The sequence below is a fragment of the Alexandromys fortis genome, unplaced genomic scaffold (genome assembly GCF_014885135.2).
Source record: "Alexandromys fortis isolate MF-2015 unplaced genomic scaffold, M_Fortis_MF-2015_v1.1 scaffold_31, whole genome shotgun sequence".
NCBI lineage: Eukaryota > Metazoa > Chordata > Mammalia > Rodentia > Cricetidae > Alexandromys > Alexandromys fortis.
In genome coordinates, this window is record NW_026067974.1 from 2,853,127 (window position 1) to 2,872,291 (window position 19,165).

Sequence of the window (19,165 nt, forward strand, 5' to 3'; positions counted from 1 at the left end):
TGTTTTAGTGACTAAACGAACACAAAGGGATGAGAGCTACACTGGAAGCCATGTCTCAGTCATGGGTGGCACATTACAGATACTATTTAGCAAACACATGTTGAACATCTACAACGTGGCAGGCACTATGCTACATTCTGAAGGTGAATAAGGTAGGCTAACTTCCTGTCCTCATGGAACTAGGTCCATTATCACTCCCATTTCCAAGGAAGACAACAAAACAACGTCCCGACAAACCACTGATTACCACAGGACAAAGAAACAGGTGGGGAGACAGAGAGGAATTTGGTGAAGAGGGAATAGGAACAAGGGAGGTATTTTATTCTTAAAGACTGTTGTTTTATTTTTAATTATGTATATGTACGGCTCTGTCGCGTGAGTGCGGATCCCTGCAGAGGCCGGAGGTATCCACTCTCTCTAGAGCTGGAGTTACAGGTGGTTTTAAGCTGCCCAATGTGGGGCTGGGACCCCAACTCCAGTCCTGTTAGAGCAGTTATGTGCTCTTAACTGCTGTAACCACGTCTCTTTTCCCAGGGGTGGTTTTGATACAGCTGCTGATCTGAGTGTCCAACCTGCTCTGGAAGAATAGAAGTCAAACCTGAAATTAGTAAAAGTGATATGAGAGGCTGCCGGTAAAAAGTCAGGTGGGGGGCTGTGGAGAGGGCTCACTCAGTGAAGAGGAAGCAAGAAGACCTCCGCTCAGTCTCCCAGCATCCATGTGGAAGAGGCACTGCATGCTTGGGATCCCAGTACTGGAGATGCAGAGGCAGGAGGGTCCCTGGGCTTATTGGTCACTCAACCTAGGCAAATCTACAAGTCCCAGGTTCAGTTGGAGACTAATGTTTAAAAAAAAAAAATTATGGGGAGTGTGATTGAGGAAGACACTGAACATCCACCTCCAGCCTCCACATGCTCCTGTACACATGTACACACACACACACACACACAGACACACACACAGCAGGCAGTGGGCAGGAGGGAGAGAGCTTAAAGAAAATCTAACACTGCATTTAGTATTTATAAAATCATTTTACTGATACAATGATGCCATGTGTGAACAGCTATGGCTAAGACATCTCGGGTATAACATTTCTACAGTGATGCTCCACAGGCCTATTCTGTTTAATTCTTTAAATTCCACAGGCGATTTCTGGGCTTTTCATCATCTTGAAAATGATACACAAGACTGTGAAAGCTTGTATTGTTTGTTCAGTTCTTTCTGTTTAAGTATCATAAAAATGTCAAGTGTGTTGACCCTTTAAAAAGTTACATTTTGCTTACCATCGAGAAATGTCCCATTTCTCCCTAGCAAAAGGATAATATTTTCTGATTATGCAAGCACTTTATGTGTGTGCTATTTCATTCTCTATTTTGACAGCTGCCTTTCATTTGTTATTGGAGAGCCTCTTCCAGCATGTTCCTTCTTACCCTTTCCTAGCCGGGAGGTGGGGGGAGCTCGACATTTTCCAGAATTATTCAAATTTAAGGGTTTCTTAGGAAACAAATTCCTTACTTCTTACCCTATATAGAAAAACAAATCAGTAGTGTGTGTATGTGTGTCTGCACATGTAAATATCAGGACATTGAGGTCTTTGATTTGGGAATCTGTGCTACCCAGAACGATCCTAACACCTTGGATGACCTGGCATCGAGTAGGTGCTTGGGTGGTTCGTGCTGAGTTGACCTGTCAGGGCATGAGGAGGTATTGCTCCTGTCCCACAGATGGAGACATGGAGGCTCCTGTACTGTATGTGTAAGAGAGCATTCTCTCTGCTAGTGTAGAAGCCGTTTCTCGTCATCATTCTATGATGAAATCACAGTGGAAAACAATGGGAGTGGCCATGTGTTTGAAACACTGGCTTGTTCCCTGCCAGCCTCTCCTATCACAGCAAGACAGTCTCTGATGCTAGAGAAACGCTAACACCTAACGATTAAAACACCCACGTTTCTAGGTAGGGATGGGCAGGCTCTCCTTTCAGTGACAAAACTCTGACTATACTCTGTCACGGTGGCTCACTCACAAAAGTCTCCACACCAGAGACAGCAGTGTTTGAGTGCGGGGTTTTAAAGAACACCCAAACGCTCACTGTGACACTGTTACCGGAAGGAACTTAAAGCAGCCTAAGCTTCCATTAATGAGTTGCTGAGCACACAGACAATGAGTATTCTGAGGGGCAGGAGTTCATGCAGACGTTTGGAAGACAACAGAAATGCCTATATTGCTATAAAAGATGACCACAACATACCAACCCTTGAAAGGGGCGCATACTTGCCCTTGAGGGAAAATCTTCACTGAAGTATTGGGGAATGGCAGCTTCCAGAAACTGAAATGGACTATTTATGTAGCTTAATTTATTTCCGCAGTACTTTCATTTTTTTGAAAGGAAAATAATTACTTTTAAAATTCAGAAGTTAAAAAGTAACTATAATTCTGACTTTCAAGATCATTTTATTTTTAAAACAGCCCAAGGAATGGTTAGCTGTTGCCCTACTTTACCCAGAGTGCTGGTCCCGTTGCTGGAGGCTAAGGAGCATTCTGAGGGAACAAATGAGTGAGGACAGCCAGGCCTTCCCTTGTCACTCTAGGAAAGCGAGACTCGCAGCAGAACTGACGGCCAATCCACTAAAACATGCGCTGGGAGGGATGCAATCATATTTAGTTCCTAAGGCCCAGAATCTGAGTGGGCGAGTCAGAGAAGCATTTCCGATGGACGACCACAATGATAGAGCTAATTTAAGTCACAGAATATCAACTTCCCAAAAAGCAATTCAGGGTTCTAGCTGGACCAGAAACGCATCTGTATTGAGCTCTCTTGAGATTCTCTGAGTGCCCGTCTCTTACCTGCCCTTCTGGAGAACATGGATACTAAAGAGGGAATCTCAATGAGTGGTCACCTGACTCAGCTGATTCGGAGGCCGAACCTCCTTAGCTATGTTCCTATGAGAAGCTCAGATGCACCAGAACCTGCTGGAGGGCTATGTTTTCCTATGGAATTCTCTTATGACAAACGAAGAAGTCCCTCAGGATTGAGTTCTGGAGCCTTGCAGAGCTGACTAAATCCAAGCAGTTTTGCCCTCTGGTTTAAAGAAGCCCTGGCATCAAAGACTTGCCTCGAGATCCAGTATCAAGGCATGGGCATGGTGCGATCCATGGGCAACAAGCACTTCTCTCTAACCCTAGGCTTCTGCACAAAAGGGGATCACTATGGTTCTTGACTTCTGGGTTGAGATAAGGGAGATGTACTGGGAGAAGTAACCCCTAAAAGAAGCTAGTAAATAATACACGCTCACTGCACACTGCAGTGTAGTCCTCAGGAAATAGCACTGTGAGTTTTATCGGTCTTTCGATTATGTATTAGACAGAAACAGGGAGGGAATGGTCCAAGCGGCAGAAAGGTGGTGAGTGCCACACACACATGAACACATATGGACTAGAGACTGCAGGCTTCACGATCCCATCTGAGCTTCCCTTACAAACAGGGGAGCAAACTCTCCAGTGGGGCATGGGAATCTCCTGAAAGGAATCTGTCTTTCACAACACAGATGCTCTCTTAGAAAGGGGTGTGAGCGCCCATTCACCTCCTGGGGACAGAGGAAAGAGCTCCTTCTGGGGCTGCTCAAAACCATCCTCTCTGAAGTATCCTAGCGTCCAGACAGCTGTGAGGAGAGAGGTACATTTGCTCCAGGTGTTGTTTTTCTCAGGGCTAATGACTCCTTGTCAGTCTGTATTTGACTGACTTTGTCCTCAAGACATAAAGTAGGAATCCTAAGTGAATTCAGCTTAAATCCTAAGTCTGTAATGTATGCGGAGAGGCATGAGTGAGCACAATGCCCAGGTATGTTCTCCATGTAGATTCCATATGCCAGGTAAAACTCAGTGGAAAGCTTAGGAGCTAGTGACGGCTGCGGGCACAGGTGCTAACTCACTTATGAAGTGCCTTTACATGGAGACTCTTACACTGCATTCTCGGGAGTGCTAGGTTTGCCTAAGCAATGCTGGCCTGCTTTAATTGGCTTCAGGCCTTCGTTCTGTTACAAGAAGCCTGGGCAGTATTATAAGAGATACCTTTACTTCTATGGGCTCTCCTTAGATGCTCCTACTGGCTATGGTACCCAAGCATGGCAAACCACTGGCATGATCCAGGATCTTTATTATAGAAAATATGAGCTGTGGGACAAAGCCTGCTGGGAGGTCACAGAGCAGTCGGTGGGGGTCCAGGGGTGATGGGGGGCACAGAAGGAGAAGAGTGGGGTTACGAAGAGGCCATGGTTGAGTGTGGGGTGTCCTCTAGATTGCTGTGGAATGCACAGCTGTGGGCCCAGCTGCATCAACAGAAGGAAGGTGCTCTGCTGGGCTGCAGGCTCCCTCTGGGAGGACAGTGGGAGCAGGGCAAAGGGGACTGGACACGGAATCAGGAGATGAGGTGTGAGGCTCAGCCCTGGGTCAGGAAGCTCTGTGTCTCTAATCACTGTTTCTCCAGCGGAAGACATGAATGAAAACAACAGATCAGCCCTATAGCCATCCTGTTTGGTTTAAATAAAATGAGGTTCGAAAGCGTTTTGTAAATGATAGAAGTCTCCTAGTGATGTAACTTAGATTGTGTCCTATGAGATACAGATAAAATTCAAATAATAAAATAGTTGTGTTCAGCAGCTAGTGGGGTAGCAGTATAGCAACCTCCCCAAGCGTTCTCAGATCACTTTCCTAAGCTGTGATTAGAGAGGGGGATCCTCAGACAAAAGGTCTTTCCTATGCTCCTATAGCTTTTCAGTATAAAGTTTTGATATAAAAACCACTGCATCTAATACCAAATAATGAACTACATACTAAGTTCTATAGACCTAATTATATATGAAAAGTTACATGCATATAAAATCTAAATATATATGACTTTAACAAATGCAGCTAAATTCTTTCCAAAGAACCATAGTGGCAGTTGATCTTTAACATGTGTATAGAAAACCACAGTTTCAACCTGACACCCCGTCCAGTAGAATGTGCTAGATTCCAGTTTCTCAGGCAATGGTGTCTCGTCTCTGGTTGTGCACACGGACAGAAAAGCCGGAAACTCTGAAGCATCACTTCCCATGAAGGTAAGCCATCAGCTTTTCTGGTCTGTTAGCTCTCTGGGACAGTCCTCTTCGTTCTCCTCTGAGCAGGACAGGTTCAGGACACTCACCATGGGGTGGATCCAGGACGTGGTCTGTGTTACATGGCTTGAGAAGAATACGGAGAAGAGATTAGAATGCGAAAGACTGCCTTCCTACCAGCCAAACAAGTATTGATCCTGGAGACACTGCTTCTACCCAGTTGACAGCCCTTGGGACCGGAAGCAGGTAGAACCAGATCCAGGAGTGTTCAGTCTTGGAGATGTTTTCAGGGTCTTTTGTAAGCATGAGGGCAGATAAATGTATCACCTCAAACTAGCTGTTGCTCGCCCGGTGCTGTCTGTGAGCATGTCCAATGACTGCCTAGCCGTGAGCATCATCTCTGGAGTCTGTCTCCTGCTTTCCTTTTCCAGGGGGAACAGTCTGCTACAATGAAATAGCTTCTCTGGTTCAGTTCTATTTCTTTCCTAATTCATTCTCCACTCAAGCCCCGAGACTTCCTAAATGACAAAGCACTCACTGTCATTTACCTGTGAAACACTAGGTTCCAACTGATTCTGGGTCAAGCACATTCTACAGTGGGATTCTGGGCCACATTTCTCCTCCCTGGGGAGTTACCACACACTAACTCCAAAGAAGCAAATTCTCCTTAAGACTCCTCCATCTGAACCCATAGTCCTATCTCTAATTTTCCTATACTATAAATGCATGTTTACTGTCAGCTACCTTGTGGCTCAGAAAGCTCCCTGATGGCAGGAACCGTTTTCTCATCTCTGCATTTGTGGTGCCTGGTGCATCCTCAGAACAAACGACTAGTGTTCTGAAGAGCGTTGTGGGAAGAAGGGACAGGGGCAGAGATGGGGAAGGGACTCTAGGGCAGGGAGCACATGTAGGAAGTGGCAGAACAGCACAAGCCACACTCCCACGTGGTGGATGTGTGGCCCAGATTTCATTCCCTAACTCAGCTTCCAGCTGGATGATTCTCACACGTCCACTATCATTTGCCTAGAGGGCTGGAACACACTACAGGGTGGGAAGGACAGTCACCGTCCTGCACAGTGCAAACATTTAAAGGCATGTGCTGGATAACACTGTTTTGTAGATTTGACAGTCTCAGTATCTAGAGACTCAATGTTTACCAGCAATTCCAATGTATTGGTGCAGCTCAGAGAGTGTACTTTACATTATTTTAAATATTCCTTCCCTTATAATGTTACCTGAATGGGGAGAGTAGGAAGCAAGAAAACCAAACTCAATTATCTGCAGGATAAGTTCAGGTACGTGCTTTGCTATTTGACTCTTTCATAGTGATAATCTATTCTTAAAATATTGACTAGGCGACCATATAGACACTGGTGAATTGGTAACTCAGAGTAGTCAAAAGCAAGATGTCTAAGAAAAAGTAAAGTTGCTGACTCTACAACTGATGCTGGAAAGTTCTCCCCAAAACCTGTGCTTGCTAATAACCTTCATCAAGACTTTCTTTAAATTAAATGTATTCATTTATTTTATGACCCAACTGCATTTTCCCTTCTGCCCCCCCCACCTGAATCCATTCCTCTTTTGTTTCTGTTCAGAAAGGGGCAGGCCTCCCATGGGTGCCAACAAAGCATGGTATGTCAAGTTGCAGCAGGACTAAGTTCCTCCCCTCGTATTAAGGTTTGGTAAGGCAACCCAGTATGAGGAATAGGTTCCCAAAAGCCTTCCAAGGTGTCACCCACAAGTAGACCAAACTATACAATTGTCACCCACATGTAGAGGGCCTAGTCAGTCCCATGTGGTCTCCTTAGGTGTTGGTCCAGTGTCTGTGAGCTCCTATGAGCCCAGCTTAGCTGTCTTTGGGGTTCACTTGTGATGACCTTGACCCCGTGGCTCATATAATTCTTCCTCCCCTTCTTCAATGGGATTCCCAGAGCTGGGCCCAGTACTTAGCTGTGGGTCTCTGCATCTGCTGCCATCTGTTACTAGACGAAGGCTCTCTGCTGACAATTAGGGTAGTCTCCAATTTGATTACAGGAGATGGCCTGTTCAGGCTACCTATCCACCATTGCTAGGAATCTTAGTAGGGGTCATGCTTGTAGACGGAACTAAAAAATATCATCCCAGGCCCAGTGGTGGTGGTGCACACCTTTAATCACAGCATTAGAGAGGCAGAGGCAGGTGGATCTCATGAGTATGAGGCCAGCCTGGTCTATAAGAACTAGTTCTAGGACAGCCAGAGATGTGACACAGAGAAACCCTGTCTCAAAATATAAAAATTAAAAAACTCAAACAAACAAACAAAAAAACAAAAACAAAACATAAAAAAACCCACAAAACAACAACAACATCCTGAGTGAGTTAACCCATACCCAGAAAAACAAACATGGTATGTACACATCCATAAGTGGGTATTAGCTGTACAGTAAAGAGAACATGCTCCCCACAGCCCTAGGGAGGCTAGGTAACAAAAAAGGGGAAATAAAGGACCTCTCCTGGGTAAACTGGGGGCAGATGAGGATGGGAACATGAGGGACTGGGTTGCGGAAGGATAGACGGAAATGAAAGAGATGTTTTGATGGGGGGCAGTTTGGGGTCAGGTAGAAATCTGGTACAAGGAAAACTCCCAGGAATCATCAAGACTTTTTAATTGACTAAATGTGACCTCACTCAAAGGTCAAATTGTAACTTATATTTTACAAACTGTAATTTATATTTTTTTGACTAATCTTATATTCACAATATACTTTTCTGTAAGACAGAAGCCCAACATAATAGTTTGATTTTATTGGTGAAGAAATACACACATACATCAACACCAACCATCACCACCAACAAAAAACCCTACCTGCATACACATCTCTAAATATTACACATGTAATCCCAATAACTCTTTACTAGACAAATAAAACCAAGGCAACAAGAAAAGGCTTTTGGTGGCTCAGAGTCAACAACTGTTGACTCTTTAGAAAAAAAAAATAATGCGAAAGTACTCAGAACCCAGGAGACAGAACTTCTGAAGCCCAGGAGGTGTGTGGAAAGGGCCTGGCAAAGAGTAGACATTCAAGAAATAACCATAGCTGGTTTTATTGATAATTGAGGCTTTTTGATTAGTGTAAGAACACCTTGGAACTCTGCCTATAATGCTGGAGGAGAGCCAGTCTTGAGTCTACCATTCAATTCTATGTCTCAGTGAACACTGTGGCTAATGGCCTTGGACATAATCAGTATGATGAGATAGTCCTAGATTTACTGGCTTGGAGAACATTCCAGTACTAGAAATCCTTCCCCCCTGATACGTGTTTGGTAATTCGGCTGAGGATAGAGAATAAATCTGTCCAGCTGACTACTCTGTTTAATTAATAAAGACCTCAGGGTTCATAAAGGGAGATGCTGCTGCTTAGAAGGAAAGTTTAAAGAGCTGGTGAATAGGAAGCTGACGGCAAAAAGCAGAAAGTCCTCATCTGAACATGCAGTACCCCTGGCAGACGCTTCTGTAGAGACACTGCTTCTGACCTGATCTGGGGAGTCACCAACAGTCACTCAGATGTGCTTGAAAATCTGAAAGGCCATTTGTTTTTGAGTGGTTGCCAGATCTGTTGCAGATCAATAGCTATCGAGCAGTGGTTGACAGTGCTGTGCGTTTTTAAAAATAATATTAGTAAATTGAAAGACATATTGTAGAGTTTATTTTAAAAAAGCCCAAGAGAACATGCTTTATTTTATTGGCAAAGAAATGTTAAGTGAATTATTTAAATCCCATTATAATTATCCTCCTTATGTTTCTTACCTCTTAGCTAGAGGATCAAAATGTGTTCTTTCGAAAAAGAAAAGCAAATTTATTTTCTTCAAAATAAAAATTAAGGACAATCTCTAGCAAAAAATGACTTAAGCACAAAAAGTACAATAGCTTTACAGAAACCTCCTCTTAGCTGTCTGCAATGTGAAGGATGTCCCCTGGCTCATTCTCCACTGCAGGCATGGTTTTGCATCGCTGTGAGTTTAGGAAGACTTGTCTGGATTATTTTATCATGCCTAAGAAGAAGTTGCTGGATAATGAACCAAAGGTAATAAATTTCCAGTGTAATTTTAGGGGGACTATATATAAAATATACATAAAATTAGAAAATAAAACTAGACAAAGACTTCTTAGTATAATTTGTTTCAGGACCCAGTTTTGTTGAAGCACTGGAAAAATATATAAGTGGCTACAAAATGCAAGTATTAATGAGAGCAAAAGAGTTAAAAGAATATTTGTTTAAAGGTAACAAATTAGAATTTGATTTTTATTCTTTTTATGACACTTCTTTGAAACATATAACACATCAAATATTAAGATCCAATTCATGAAACCATCTTTAGGTCTCAGATATAAAACTGTTTACAAGAATCTAAATATATACATATATATGTATGTGTGTGTGTAATAGTAGAAAAATTGTTGTCATTGGACTAGTAAAAGACGAATATTGAAAGAAAATTCCTGGCAAAAATATTCATTTTAATGAAGATTTTTTTTTTAAATTTTTTTTAAAAAAGAAGAAAAACATCAGTAGGTCCATGAGCTCTAAACATTGTCTGTTTTTGATGATGCCACCTCTGCAAGTGTGGCCGGAGTGGGGGGGCTGATAGGAGGAAACTGCGCCACTGGGAAGGTGGCGCAGTTTATTCCCGGCCATAGGGCTGGCACACAGCACAGCCAGCACCTCCATCCAACTAACGACTTCTGAGAATTTAACCATTACGTTCAACCCCTCTGTATCCAGGCTGGTTTCCATAGCAATATGTGAAGAGACTCTTGGGATAGATTAAGTGACCTCCAGAAAGGGGCTCTTCAGCTTTGCAAAATGAAATCAATTAAAGGATCAATTCGATGATCACAGATTATATATGTAAAGCTATTACGTCTTTTGAAAAATCTTTCCTATGAAATTCATGAAAAATGTTATGTGAGCAACTGAGAAAACAAAAGGCTTGCGTGAAGCCCGAGCTGGAGGCTTTGTGCCTCCTTCCTAGGTAGTAATCCTCTGTTGTCATGTGTCCTGACTGTGTCCACTAGGCTGCCGGCTTCAACAGGGCAGGGCCGTTTCTGTCTCTCCCATCTCCTGACAGCTGAGTCTGTACGCTATGTGTAGCATCCATGCCTGCTTTTGAGGCACGCCTCACTATAAACCCTCTGATTACTACTGTAGTCAGACCACTGAGAGAAATATGCACCTGGTAGACTCGCTTATTTATAACTGAGGGTCAGGTCATTCTCAAATGTGATAAAGATTCAGATTTCCCCTACGTGGTTTATGTGTGTTTACAGAAATTGAGGATTATCAGGGCAATTAGAGTTATCCAAATAAAACCAACATAACCCAATAATTAGCATTTCATTTTCCCTTACCAATAATTTCATTTCAGTTGACTTGCAAGATTTATTTATTAATTTGGGGGCAACCAGTAAAACTGTATGATAATTTAAAGAATTTGGGCTAGAATTTATTTTCTTAAAGTCAATGGTCTAAAGAAACTTATTAGAATTCCAAACTTTAAGGTTTTATTGCTTATTGTAAATAAATATAATCCTTAGTTAAAAAATCTTGCTTTAGCCACTAGAGTAAAAATGCTACAATGTTAGCAGAGGTAGCAGAAATGATGAATGGTCTGCTTAAGCCTTCGCACCATGACCCTGGGATTTCTAATTCTCTGAAACCCCATCCCTGTTTGCAGACCCCTAACGCCCCCCTCCTGCTAGAAGATTTTCTCAGAGACAAAAGCGGATACTTATCCACAGAGAATGGCTGCGGTCCACAGAGACTACTGCAGCCCCCAAACGACATCACAGGTTAGATGCAGACTTCAGGTTGGTGTGGTGGTACGTCCCTGCCACTCCCAGCCCTGGCAGGTTGAGGCTGGGGCCTTGTGAGTTCAAGGCCTACCTAGGCTGTCCTGGTACGAGGCAGCTAGATGTGACTTTCTGTCAGATACGCATTTTCTAGTCTGTAATGTTCTTTGGTAATTTTTCCTGTTTATACTTTCCATACAACTCTCATAAACATTACTTTTCCCTATAATTTCCACAGTTGACAAGGATGAGATTTAGAGAGTTGAAGTGTTTGTCCAAAGTTACACAGAGGCAGCCCTGGGACTGAGAGGTGGGCACTGGTCACTCTTCTTTCCTATTGGCCACATGTGTAGACCACTCCAGCTTGCATACAAACAGGACCGCCTGTGTGTTACCGGGAAGTTAGGTCTGAATTTCAGGTTTTTCAACCTCTGTGACATAGAACACCTTCCTCGATAGTGTAAGAGACAACACGTGTCAGTGCCCCGGATCTAGGCCTGCCACATTTCTACACAGTTAGAAAGCCCCTTCTCGCCTCTCTCACACCCCTGTATGAATTTCCCATTGAGATAATTTATCACCAAAAATTTGGTGACATAAAATGACTTATTCACTGGCTAATGATCAGAACTCTGACGGGGGTCTTACTAGGGTGTACGGAAAACATCAGCAAATGGCTTCAGTCCCTTCTGGGACTCAAGGGGAGAACTATTCCCTTGCTTTTCCAGCTTCTGAAGGCCTCCCACAGTCTTAGGCTCATGGTGCCCATCTTCAAAGCAGGGGACATTTCTACTTCCGTCATACACATCCTTATTTGACTCTTCTGCCTTTTTCTTCCTTTGTGAAGAACTCACGAGGTCAGACTGGACAGAGTAGGACAAGCTCTGCCCAGGGTCAGCTGATCAGTAACCTTACTACCTTTTACTATGTAACCTAACACTTCACAGGTTCTGGGGCTTCTCCATACTCTGGGGCTCCTCGACTGCTTCTAAGGTTAGTGCCTAAAGGAAAAGACACTAGCTAGAAAAACTTCTTATAACTTGTGCAAAGCTAGGGAAATTTTAGCAAGAGTAGGTCCGATGGAAACTAAGTTAAGACAGCCAGGTCTTGGAATATGCCTGTAACCTCAGGAACTTGGAAGCCTAAGGAAGGAAGAAAACAAGTTCAAGGCTAGCCAGGACAACATAGCAAGATGGTGAGTCAAACTGACAGGTAAAAGGAGCTGGGGATGTAATTCAGGGCGTATTGACATGGAACCTGGATTCAAGTCTCAGTGAGGGAAAGGAGCAAGGAAAAAGTGACTTCAGGACAATGCCATGGCCCACAAGAATTCACCAAGAGCCCTGCTTTTGTACACTGTGTGCAGGTAAGGTAATAAGTATTACATGCGGTCATAGGGTATGACTACTGGCCTTGGGGACCTTTGTTCTGGGTCACTGTGATAAGAGGAAGAAGCAATAGAGAGCTCTCTCCCTCTTACACACACACACACAGAGAGAGAGAGAGAGAGAGAGAGAGAGAGAGAGAGAGAGAGAGAGAGAGAGAGAGAGAGCCATGCCATGAAAGGATGGGGTAAGCAGGGTAGCTACTGCCTCATACAGGAACCAGTCCTGCAGACAATTTAGACTTTGGCACCAAGAGCTGCAAGAAACATTTTGGCTGTTTAAGCTCCTTGGCTGCGGTATTTTCTTACAGCAGTGCTAGTAGACTAACTCAGCAACTACACAGTGGAGAAAGTTTTGATGAAAAAATTCAGAATTTGTTTTTTTTTTTTTAAAAAAAAAAGCCTAAAAAGGAGGGTGATGGATGCAGAGGCAATTCCAAAGTGGGCGAGAGAAGAACAACCCCAGCAAGGCCACAGGTCCAGAGCAGTCACGTGCTCTCAGGGACTCGGACACCGGAAAACACACTTTAGGCCAAGCCATACCTGTCATTGGCTAAGTGGGGGCAGAGCGTGGTGCTGGGTGTGTAGATCTAGATGTTTTATTCATTTCGGGGGCTTTGCCATCCTGAGTAACCCAAGCCAGCTGGCTGGCCTTTCACTTAAATGACAATTTCTTCTCCAGCGCTTCAGAGTCCTACACCTCTTTGTAGGTATTTATAGAGAATCCTGGGCAAGCTGTCTGGGCTTGTGATCAACGCAGCCTTTCTGCTCCCGTCCCAGGGCTGTGGACTGGCCAGAGAGCAGTATAAATGTAGGCTTTGGCTACTGTGTTCTATTTGCAGCTGCACAAATGTTGTCATTTAAAAATCTTTCTCTGGCATATAGCAGCATGAGCGGGGATGGCCTGGGAAGCTGACATCAGCTCAGAGCTCGCCCTGCACCAAGGACTTTGCCAGGGCCTTCACACCCCTGGGTGCATTCAATTCTCCAACACTCCAACTCTCCTTGTTTTTTTTTTTTTTAGGTAGGAATCAGGATCACAGAGGAACTGAAATAGCCTATCAGGTCACTCTCAAATGTGGCAGTGTCAACGTTAAAATCCAGGCCTAACAGATACCCTCTTCCCCCCTTCAATGGCTTCTCCAACTTGTCAACGATATTCATTCATTTGAACTTCAGTCCCCACGCATGCTCTGAGCTGTTCCAGGTAATTACTCCTAATCAGTTATCACAGAGAGAGTCGGGCCTGCAGATTCAGCTTTGGGTTAAGATGTACTGCCAGACAGCTCAGTGTAGGTGGAAGAACCCCCTACTGGATGCAGCCTCCCCACTTAATCCTCAGAAGAGGTGGTTTGGGAGAGCCATTTGGAAAGACCCAAACTTCCCGCTTTCCTCTGTGTGCTCTTTTTGGTGGTCCTGATTCTCACACACACAGAAGTGCCCGAGGAGCCTATTCTTGTAAAAACAGTCAACATATTTTTATAAGCCCTGATGTCAGTGCATAACACTTGTCCTGACCTCTTACCAGAAGAATCACAGGTTATATTAATCAGTGGCCACTACCTAATTCTCTGAGAAAGAAGCAAAACAGCTCAACTCATGAGGCCTAGGGGTCGGGGAGAGTTCTTGAGAATGTCCACTAAAGTGAAGCTGAAATAATCTGCAAAGGATTTACAAAGCATAAACTAAGTAGTTCTTATTTTCAACCAGAAACCATGCTTCCTCTCTTTCCTTCCCGCCACAATCTTCTTATCTGTCTACTCGCTTTGCTGCTGCCTAGGGTAACACCTATTTGCAAAAGAAAGTCAGGGTCTCAGATCTGAGAACGCCAAATTGCTAATTTTGTGCTTTCTGTTCTTTTAAATTCTATAAATATAGGCCAGCAAGGTAGCTCAGTGGGTAAAGGTGTGTGCTGCCAGGAGTATAATTCAGCATTAAAAGTCAGATTTGATATGAAGATTTCTATAATACTTATTCACATCCCTAGGCCCAATGTAGTGCCTCCTACATGGCACTAGGCTGATCCTTGCAGCCAACAGCTTGTGCAGATGTGAGGGCCAAGCATGCACTCTCAGACTGGCTGCAGAAGACACTCGGCAGCATTTGTCTGAGTGTCTCCTTCTCATCTCTTGCTCTGGGGAAAGACTGTTGTTATGTTGAGAATAACCCTATATCCCTAATGCCTGAGACATGGTGAGGAGCTGGAACATCCTGCCAATAGCATCATGAGTATGTTTGGTGCAAGTATTCTAGGGAGCCCACTAAGCTATGCTTCATTTCCCAGCCTTTTAACAGATAGTCTGACAACTCCATGAGAGAGAGAGAGAGAGAGAGAGAGAGAGAGAGAGAGAGAGAGAGAGAGAGAGAGAGAGAGAGAGAGAGGGCAGGCTGGGAGATAGTTCAGTGGATAGAGTTCAGATAAAGGTGCCTGCCAACAAGCCTGATAACCTGAGTTCAACCTCTAGAAATCACATAACAAACAGCCAGCAGTAGCTCATACCTGCAATCCAAATACTTCTATGTTGAAATGGAAGAAAGAGACAGGAGAATCTTCAGGAAGTTTGTTTAACACAGCTGTAGAAACGAGAGACCCTGCCTCAAAGGCATCAGAAGGATATAACTAACTCTGTCAGGGCCTATTTGATCACATTGTGTGAAGATGTGTGTTGCTGTTTTACCTCACCTGCCTAAGGCACCTTCTGATTGGCTTAACAAAGAGCTGGATGGCTAATAGCTAAGCAGGAGAGCATAGGCGGGACTTCCAGGGAGAGAGAGAGGAGCTCAGGAAAGAATCTGAGAAGAGGGTATTCTCCAGCAAGATGTGGAGGAAGTCAAATGTACAGAGTTGAAAAGAAGTATGGAGCCACATAGCAGAATGCAGATTAATATAAAGGGGTTAATTTAAGTTTTAAGAGCTCGTTGGGAACAAGCTTCCATAATTAATAAGTCTCTGCATCATTACTTGGGAGCTGGCAGTTCAAAGAACGACCTGTCACATAACTCCTGGAAAAGCTGTCCTCCAATCTCCATACATGCACTGTAGCATGCAGGTGCCCCACTCTATCCATAGAAAGAAAAAAGAAAGAGAACCAAATAAACAAAAAGAAGTTAGGTGGAAAAATGGCCATTCATCCAAATAATCTCATTACAGCATGCATAAAGTGTTGGTCTTTTTTTGTCATTAAGTTTAAGGATGCGACAACTATTTTATGGAAAAAAATCTGTCCCAGAATGCAGTGCTGTATTTTACACAAATATATGTATATAGATTTATTTATTTATGGCAAGTGAGTATGCCTACATGCATATATGCATACACACAGAAGCACATGTCTGTTAGTTCTATGAAACATGGGCTCTGGTGATGCCAACACCAGTTATTCATGTTTACACGGGTGGGCAAGAAACTCTCTTTTCTTTGTTAGAACTTAAGTAGACGACGCAGTATTAATTGAAGTGCAACAGTCATGTGGACGGACAGAAATATTCTACAAGGACCGAAAGTGCCTGGGCATTCTCGAGGCAGCACTGACAGTCATTCCCTTGCCTGAGGCTTGGCTCCCATCAGATGTAGCAGTTCCATTTCTGGGATGACAGTGACAGGTGCCAATTTCTGTCAGGAGATCATATGCATGCAGACCATCAGCTCCTCCAGAGCCTTGGGAGGGTAATTTTAGGCATTCTTTTTAAGGGAAGTTATTTATTGCCAGAAAAGTCTTATCTACCTATAAATGAACCACTCCTCCCTCAAAAGATTAACATAGGCTGCCCAGGCTCAAAAGTTTGGCTCAGGTGGAATAAAAATTCAAGCAAATCAATAACTTTAAAATTTCTGAAAAGGATATTCGGAAGCTTGTGCATGTTTTGCTCATCTGGCAACAGCTTTGATTGTGGCTAAACCATACAGAAACCCCATCGAAATGGCAGAGAGGGAGAGGGGCAGAGATGAGCTTTATTTGAAGCATTTTCTTGAGGGGGTGGGCAAGGAGTTCAGAGAGTGGAAATTAAAACACACATACGTTACTCTGTGGAGACACCAGCATTGGAATCCAGTTTCTCTATGTCCAGTCTCTCTCTCCTGACATCGGAAGGCTTTCTTTTGCAATCAGAGCCACCTGTACCAGAATGATGCACTTGACCCACACAGGGACCCCTGCAGACCCATATTTCAAGTCTATTGATGAGTAACTCAAACCAGTCTGCATATGGCCTTACAATCCTCTTCAAGCAAACAACTCCCGGGAAGAGGGTAGCTTTCTTAGAGAAACAAAAGAACGTGGTAAAGAGACGAAGAGACGGATGGGCACATCCAGGTCATTGAGAGGTGTGGCTGAGCCTCTGTTCTAGTGAGAAGGCTAGCAACCCCTGCAGAATTCACTGTGTGTTTAATGATGGGTGCTCATAAAATAGCTCCCTACAAGAAGGTAAGGATAGGATATTGATGTGGGAGTGTCATATATCAATCTGTTGATTTCATTGGCTGAACAATAAAGAAACTGCTTGGCTTAGCTTAGAGCATAGATGGGAGGAGGAAACAGAATAGAATTCTGGGCGGAAGAGGAAGTGAGGTCAGACTCTGCTCTGCTTCCAGAGAGACCCGACAGCTCTGCTGGAGCAGAGACGCCATGCTCAGCTCTCCCAGGCAGCTGCAACCCACGATGGACTTAGGCTAGAATCTTTCCGCTGCAACCCACGATGGACTTAGGCTAGAATCTTTCCGGTAAGCGCACCTTGGGGTGCTTACACACATCATTAGAAATGGGCTAGACCAGGTGCGAGAATTAGCCTGTAAGGGCTAGAGTTCATGGGCCAAGCAGTTCTTTAAATGAATACAGTTTGTGTGTTGTTATTTCGGGCATGAGCTAGCCAAGCGGCCGGGGTGTTGGGGACGCAGCCCCGCCGCCGCTCCTATTTCAACAGGATATAAAACATAAAAAAACAAAAAAAACAAACAAAATAAAAAACCAACAATATGGGTACAATGGTTCGGCTAAAATCCAACTTGTTGCTTGAACAGGGTTATGCTCTTGGAAAGAAAGACCTAACTCAGAGCGACTATTCCATCCTTTAGGAGGCTGGGGCTGGGATAGTTAGATTTTCTTATTTTTACTCTTTGACCTTCCAATCTACAGAAGATTACTACTTGTTCTTAGAAGCAAGCTATGCTATTTTAAAATGGACAAAGTATAACATTCTACCTAAGTCAACATCTAATTAAAATGTCCTTCTTGTCACCTCTCACCAGATGACCTTAAAACAAGGAAGGCGGCGTGATGCAGCCCAATGTGAACGTGGGGGCAGTTCTGGAGCCAGGTAACACTGGGTCTGAATCTGGACCCTGCAGGCTGATTGAAGGTAACCTCTTTTGACAGCCTATTCTGCTGCAGCAATGTGACAATGATCCCCACCCATGCCCTTTTGGAAAGAAATCTGTCTTCTTTCCTTTTTGCTTTCCTCCTACTGCACGATTAAGGTCAATGAGAAGAACGTATGAGTTTCCAGAACACACTTTGGGCTGTTTTCTGAGCAGAACAAAGGAGGCTGGGTAAATGCCCACTCTTTTCTCTCTTTCTAGCTCTCTCCACAGGAACTGAGCTAGATTTTGGAGTGGCCACAGCTTGTTGGCTTTCTTTTTTGGTCCACTCCTCATACGCTCTATTCCTTTCAGTAGTAGAAGTCTGGCTTAAATGCTGTTCCATTATCTAAGGGCCAGTGGCTCATCCAATTGACGACCAGACAGTGAGACAAACTGATTTTCTGGCTGGTCATATCTGGGTCTGTTTTTTCCTTTGTTACAGACAACTCTGCCCTCAGTACCCTTTTCTCACAGAGAGCTAGGGAGAACCTGCCATTCAGCTATCAGTACGACACACTGACAGACAGCTCAGCATAGGTTAAAGAACTCTCTACAGGCTGCTAACCTGGGCATTTTCTAAGGCCTCTGAATGCAGAATCTCAGTTTTTCTTCTTTGGATGACAATGTTCCTTGGAGGGCCTTTTAGGAGGCACGGCTAGGGACAAGATGAAGCTCATCATCAACATGACGACATGATGTCATCAACATGACACCCTGTGTAATGGTCTTCCACATCAGTAAGAGGATTAATAAGAAAACGTATGGACAAATACTTTTATTGTGCTCCTGGCCACTGAGTATCAGCTGAAATCTGATGTAAAATACAATCTAGTATTTACTTTTTCTACCACCTATACAGCATAGAGTATAAACTCTCCCAGAAACCAGACATGACCAATGCAGTGTATCAGAGAGTAGTTTTGTCTCCAGGAGAATGATTCTGGAAGTGAGCAGTGGGCTGCTGAGTGCGATCAACACATGGGATTCCAAGACTTCTCTCTACTTCATACTATAAGCTGCAATTCTGCTTCATCACCCACCAACAGAACAAGAGAAAACAAGCCAGGAAAACTCTGCCAGGTTTATCTATGATTCTTCCTTAAATCTTTACAAATGTGAAATTTTGAATTTATGTTCTTTTTAAGATGATGATTTGCAGGCTTTGTGCTTTCTTGACAATACAGTCTTTCCATAAAAAAATAACGGTAAGTCGTTATTAGTCATTTCCTGAAGTCAGGATGCATGGGTTGATAGTTAACATCAGAAACTCTACCATGGTAACATACTCTCCTTGTCTGAAGAGCTAAGAGAGATATAGGGTTGGATGGTGATAGTACACACCTTTAACCCCAGCACTTGGGAGGCAGTGGCAACAGATGTCTATGAATTTGAGGCCAGCCAGAGTAAGTTCCAAGACAGCCAGAGCTACACACAGAGAAACATTACACACAGAGAAACATGTCTCGAAAAACCAAAAATGAGAGAGGGAGGGAGGGAGGGAGGG

The 19,165-nt window shown here is 43.7% G+C and overlaps 1 protein-coding gene across 3 annotated transcripts in view; it reads right to left on the reverse strand.

Moving 5' to 3' along the window:
• Positions 1-1,009: 1,009 nt before the first annotated feature.
• The window catches only part of Stxbp4 (syntaxin binding protein 4), a 147,097-nt gene continuing 128,941 nt past the window's right edge, over positions 1,010-19,165 (reverse strand). For all 3 annotated transcript variants that reach the window (XM_050156651.1, XM_050156648.1, XM_050156650.1), the window contains one exon: positions 1,010-5,217. In XM_050156651.1, the coding sequence (XP_050012608.1) occupies positions 5,103-5,217 (115 nt within the window). In that variant the 3' untranslated portion in view covers positions 1,010-5,102. The remainder of the gene's footprint in view (positions 5,218-19,165) is intronic.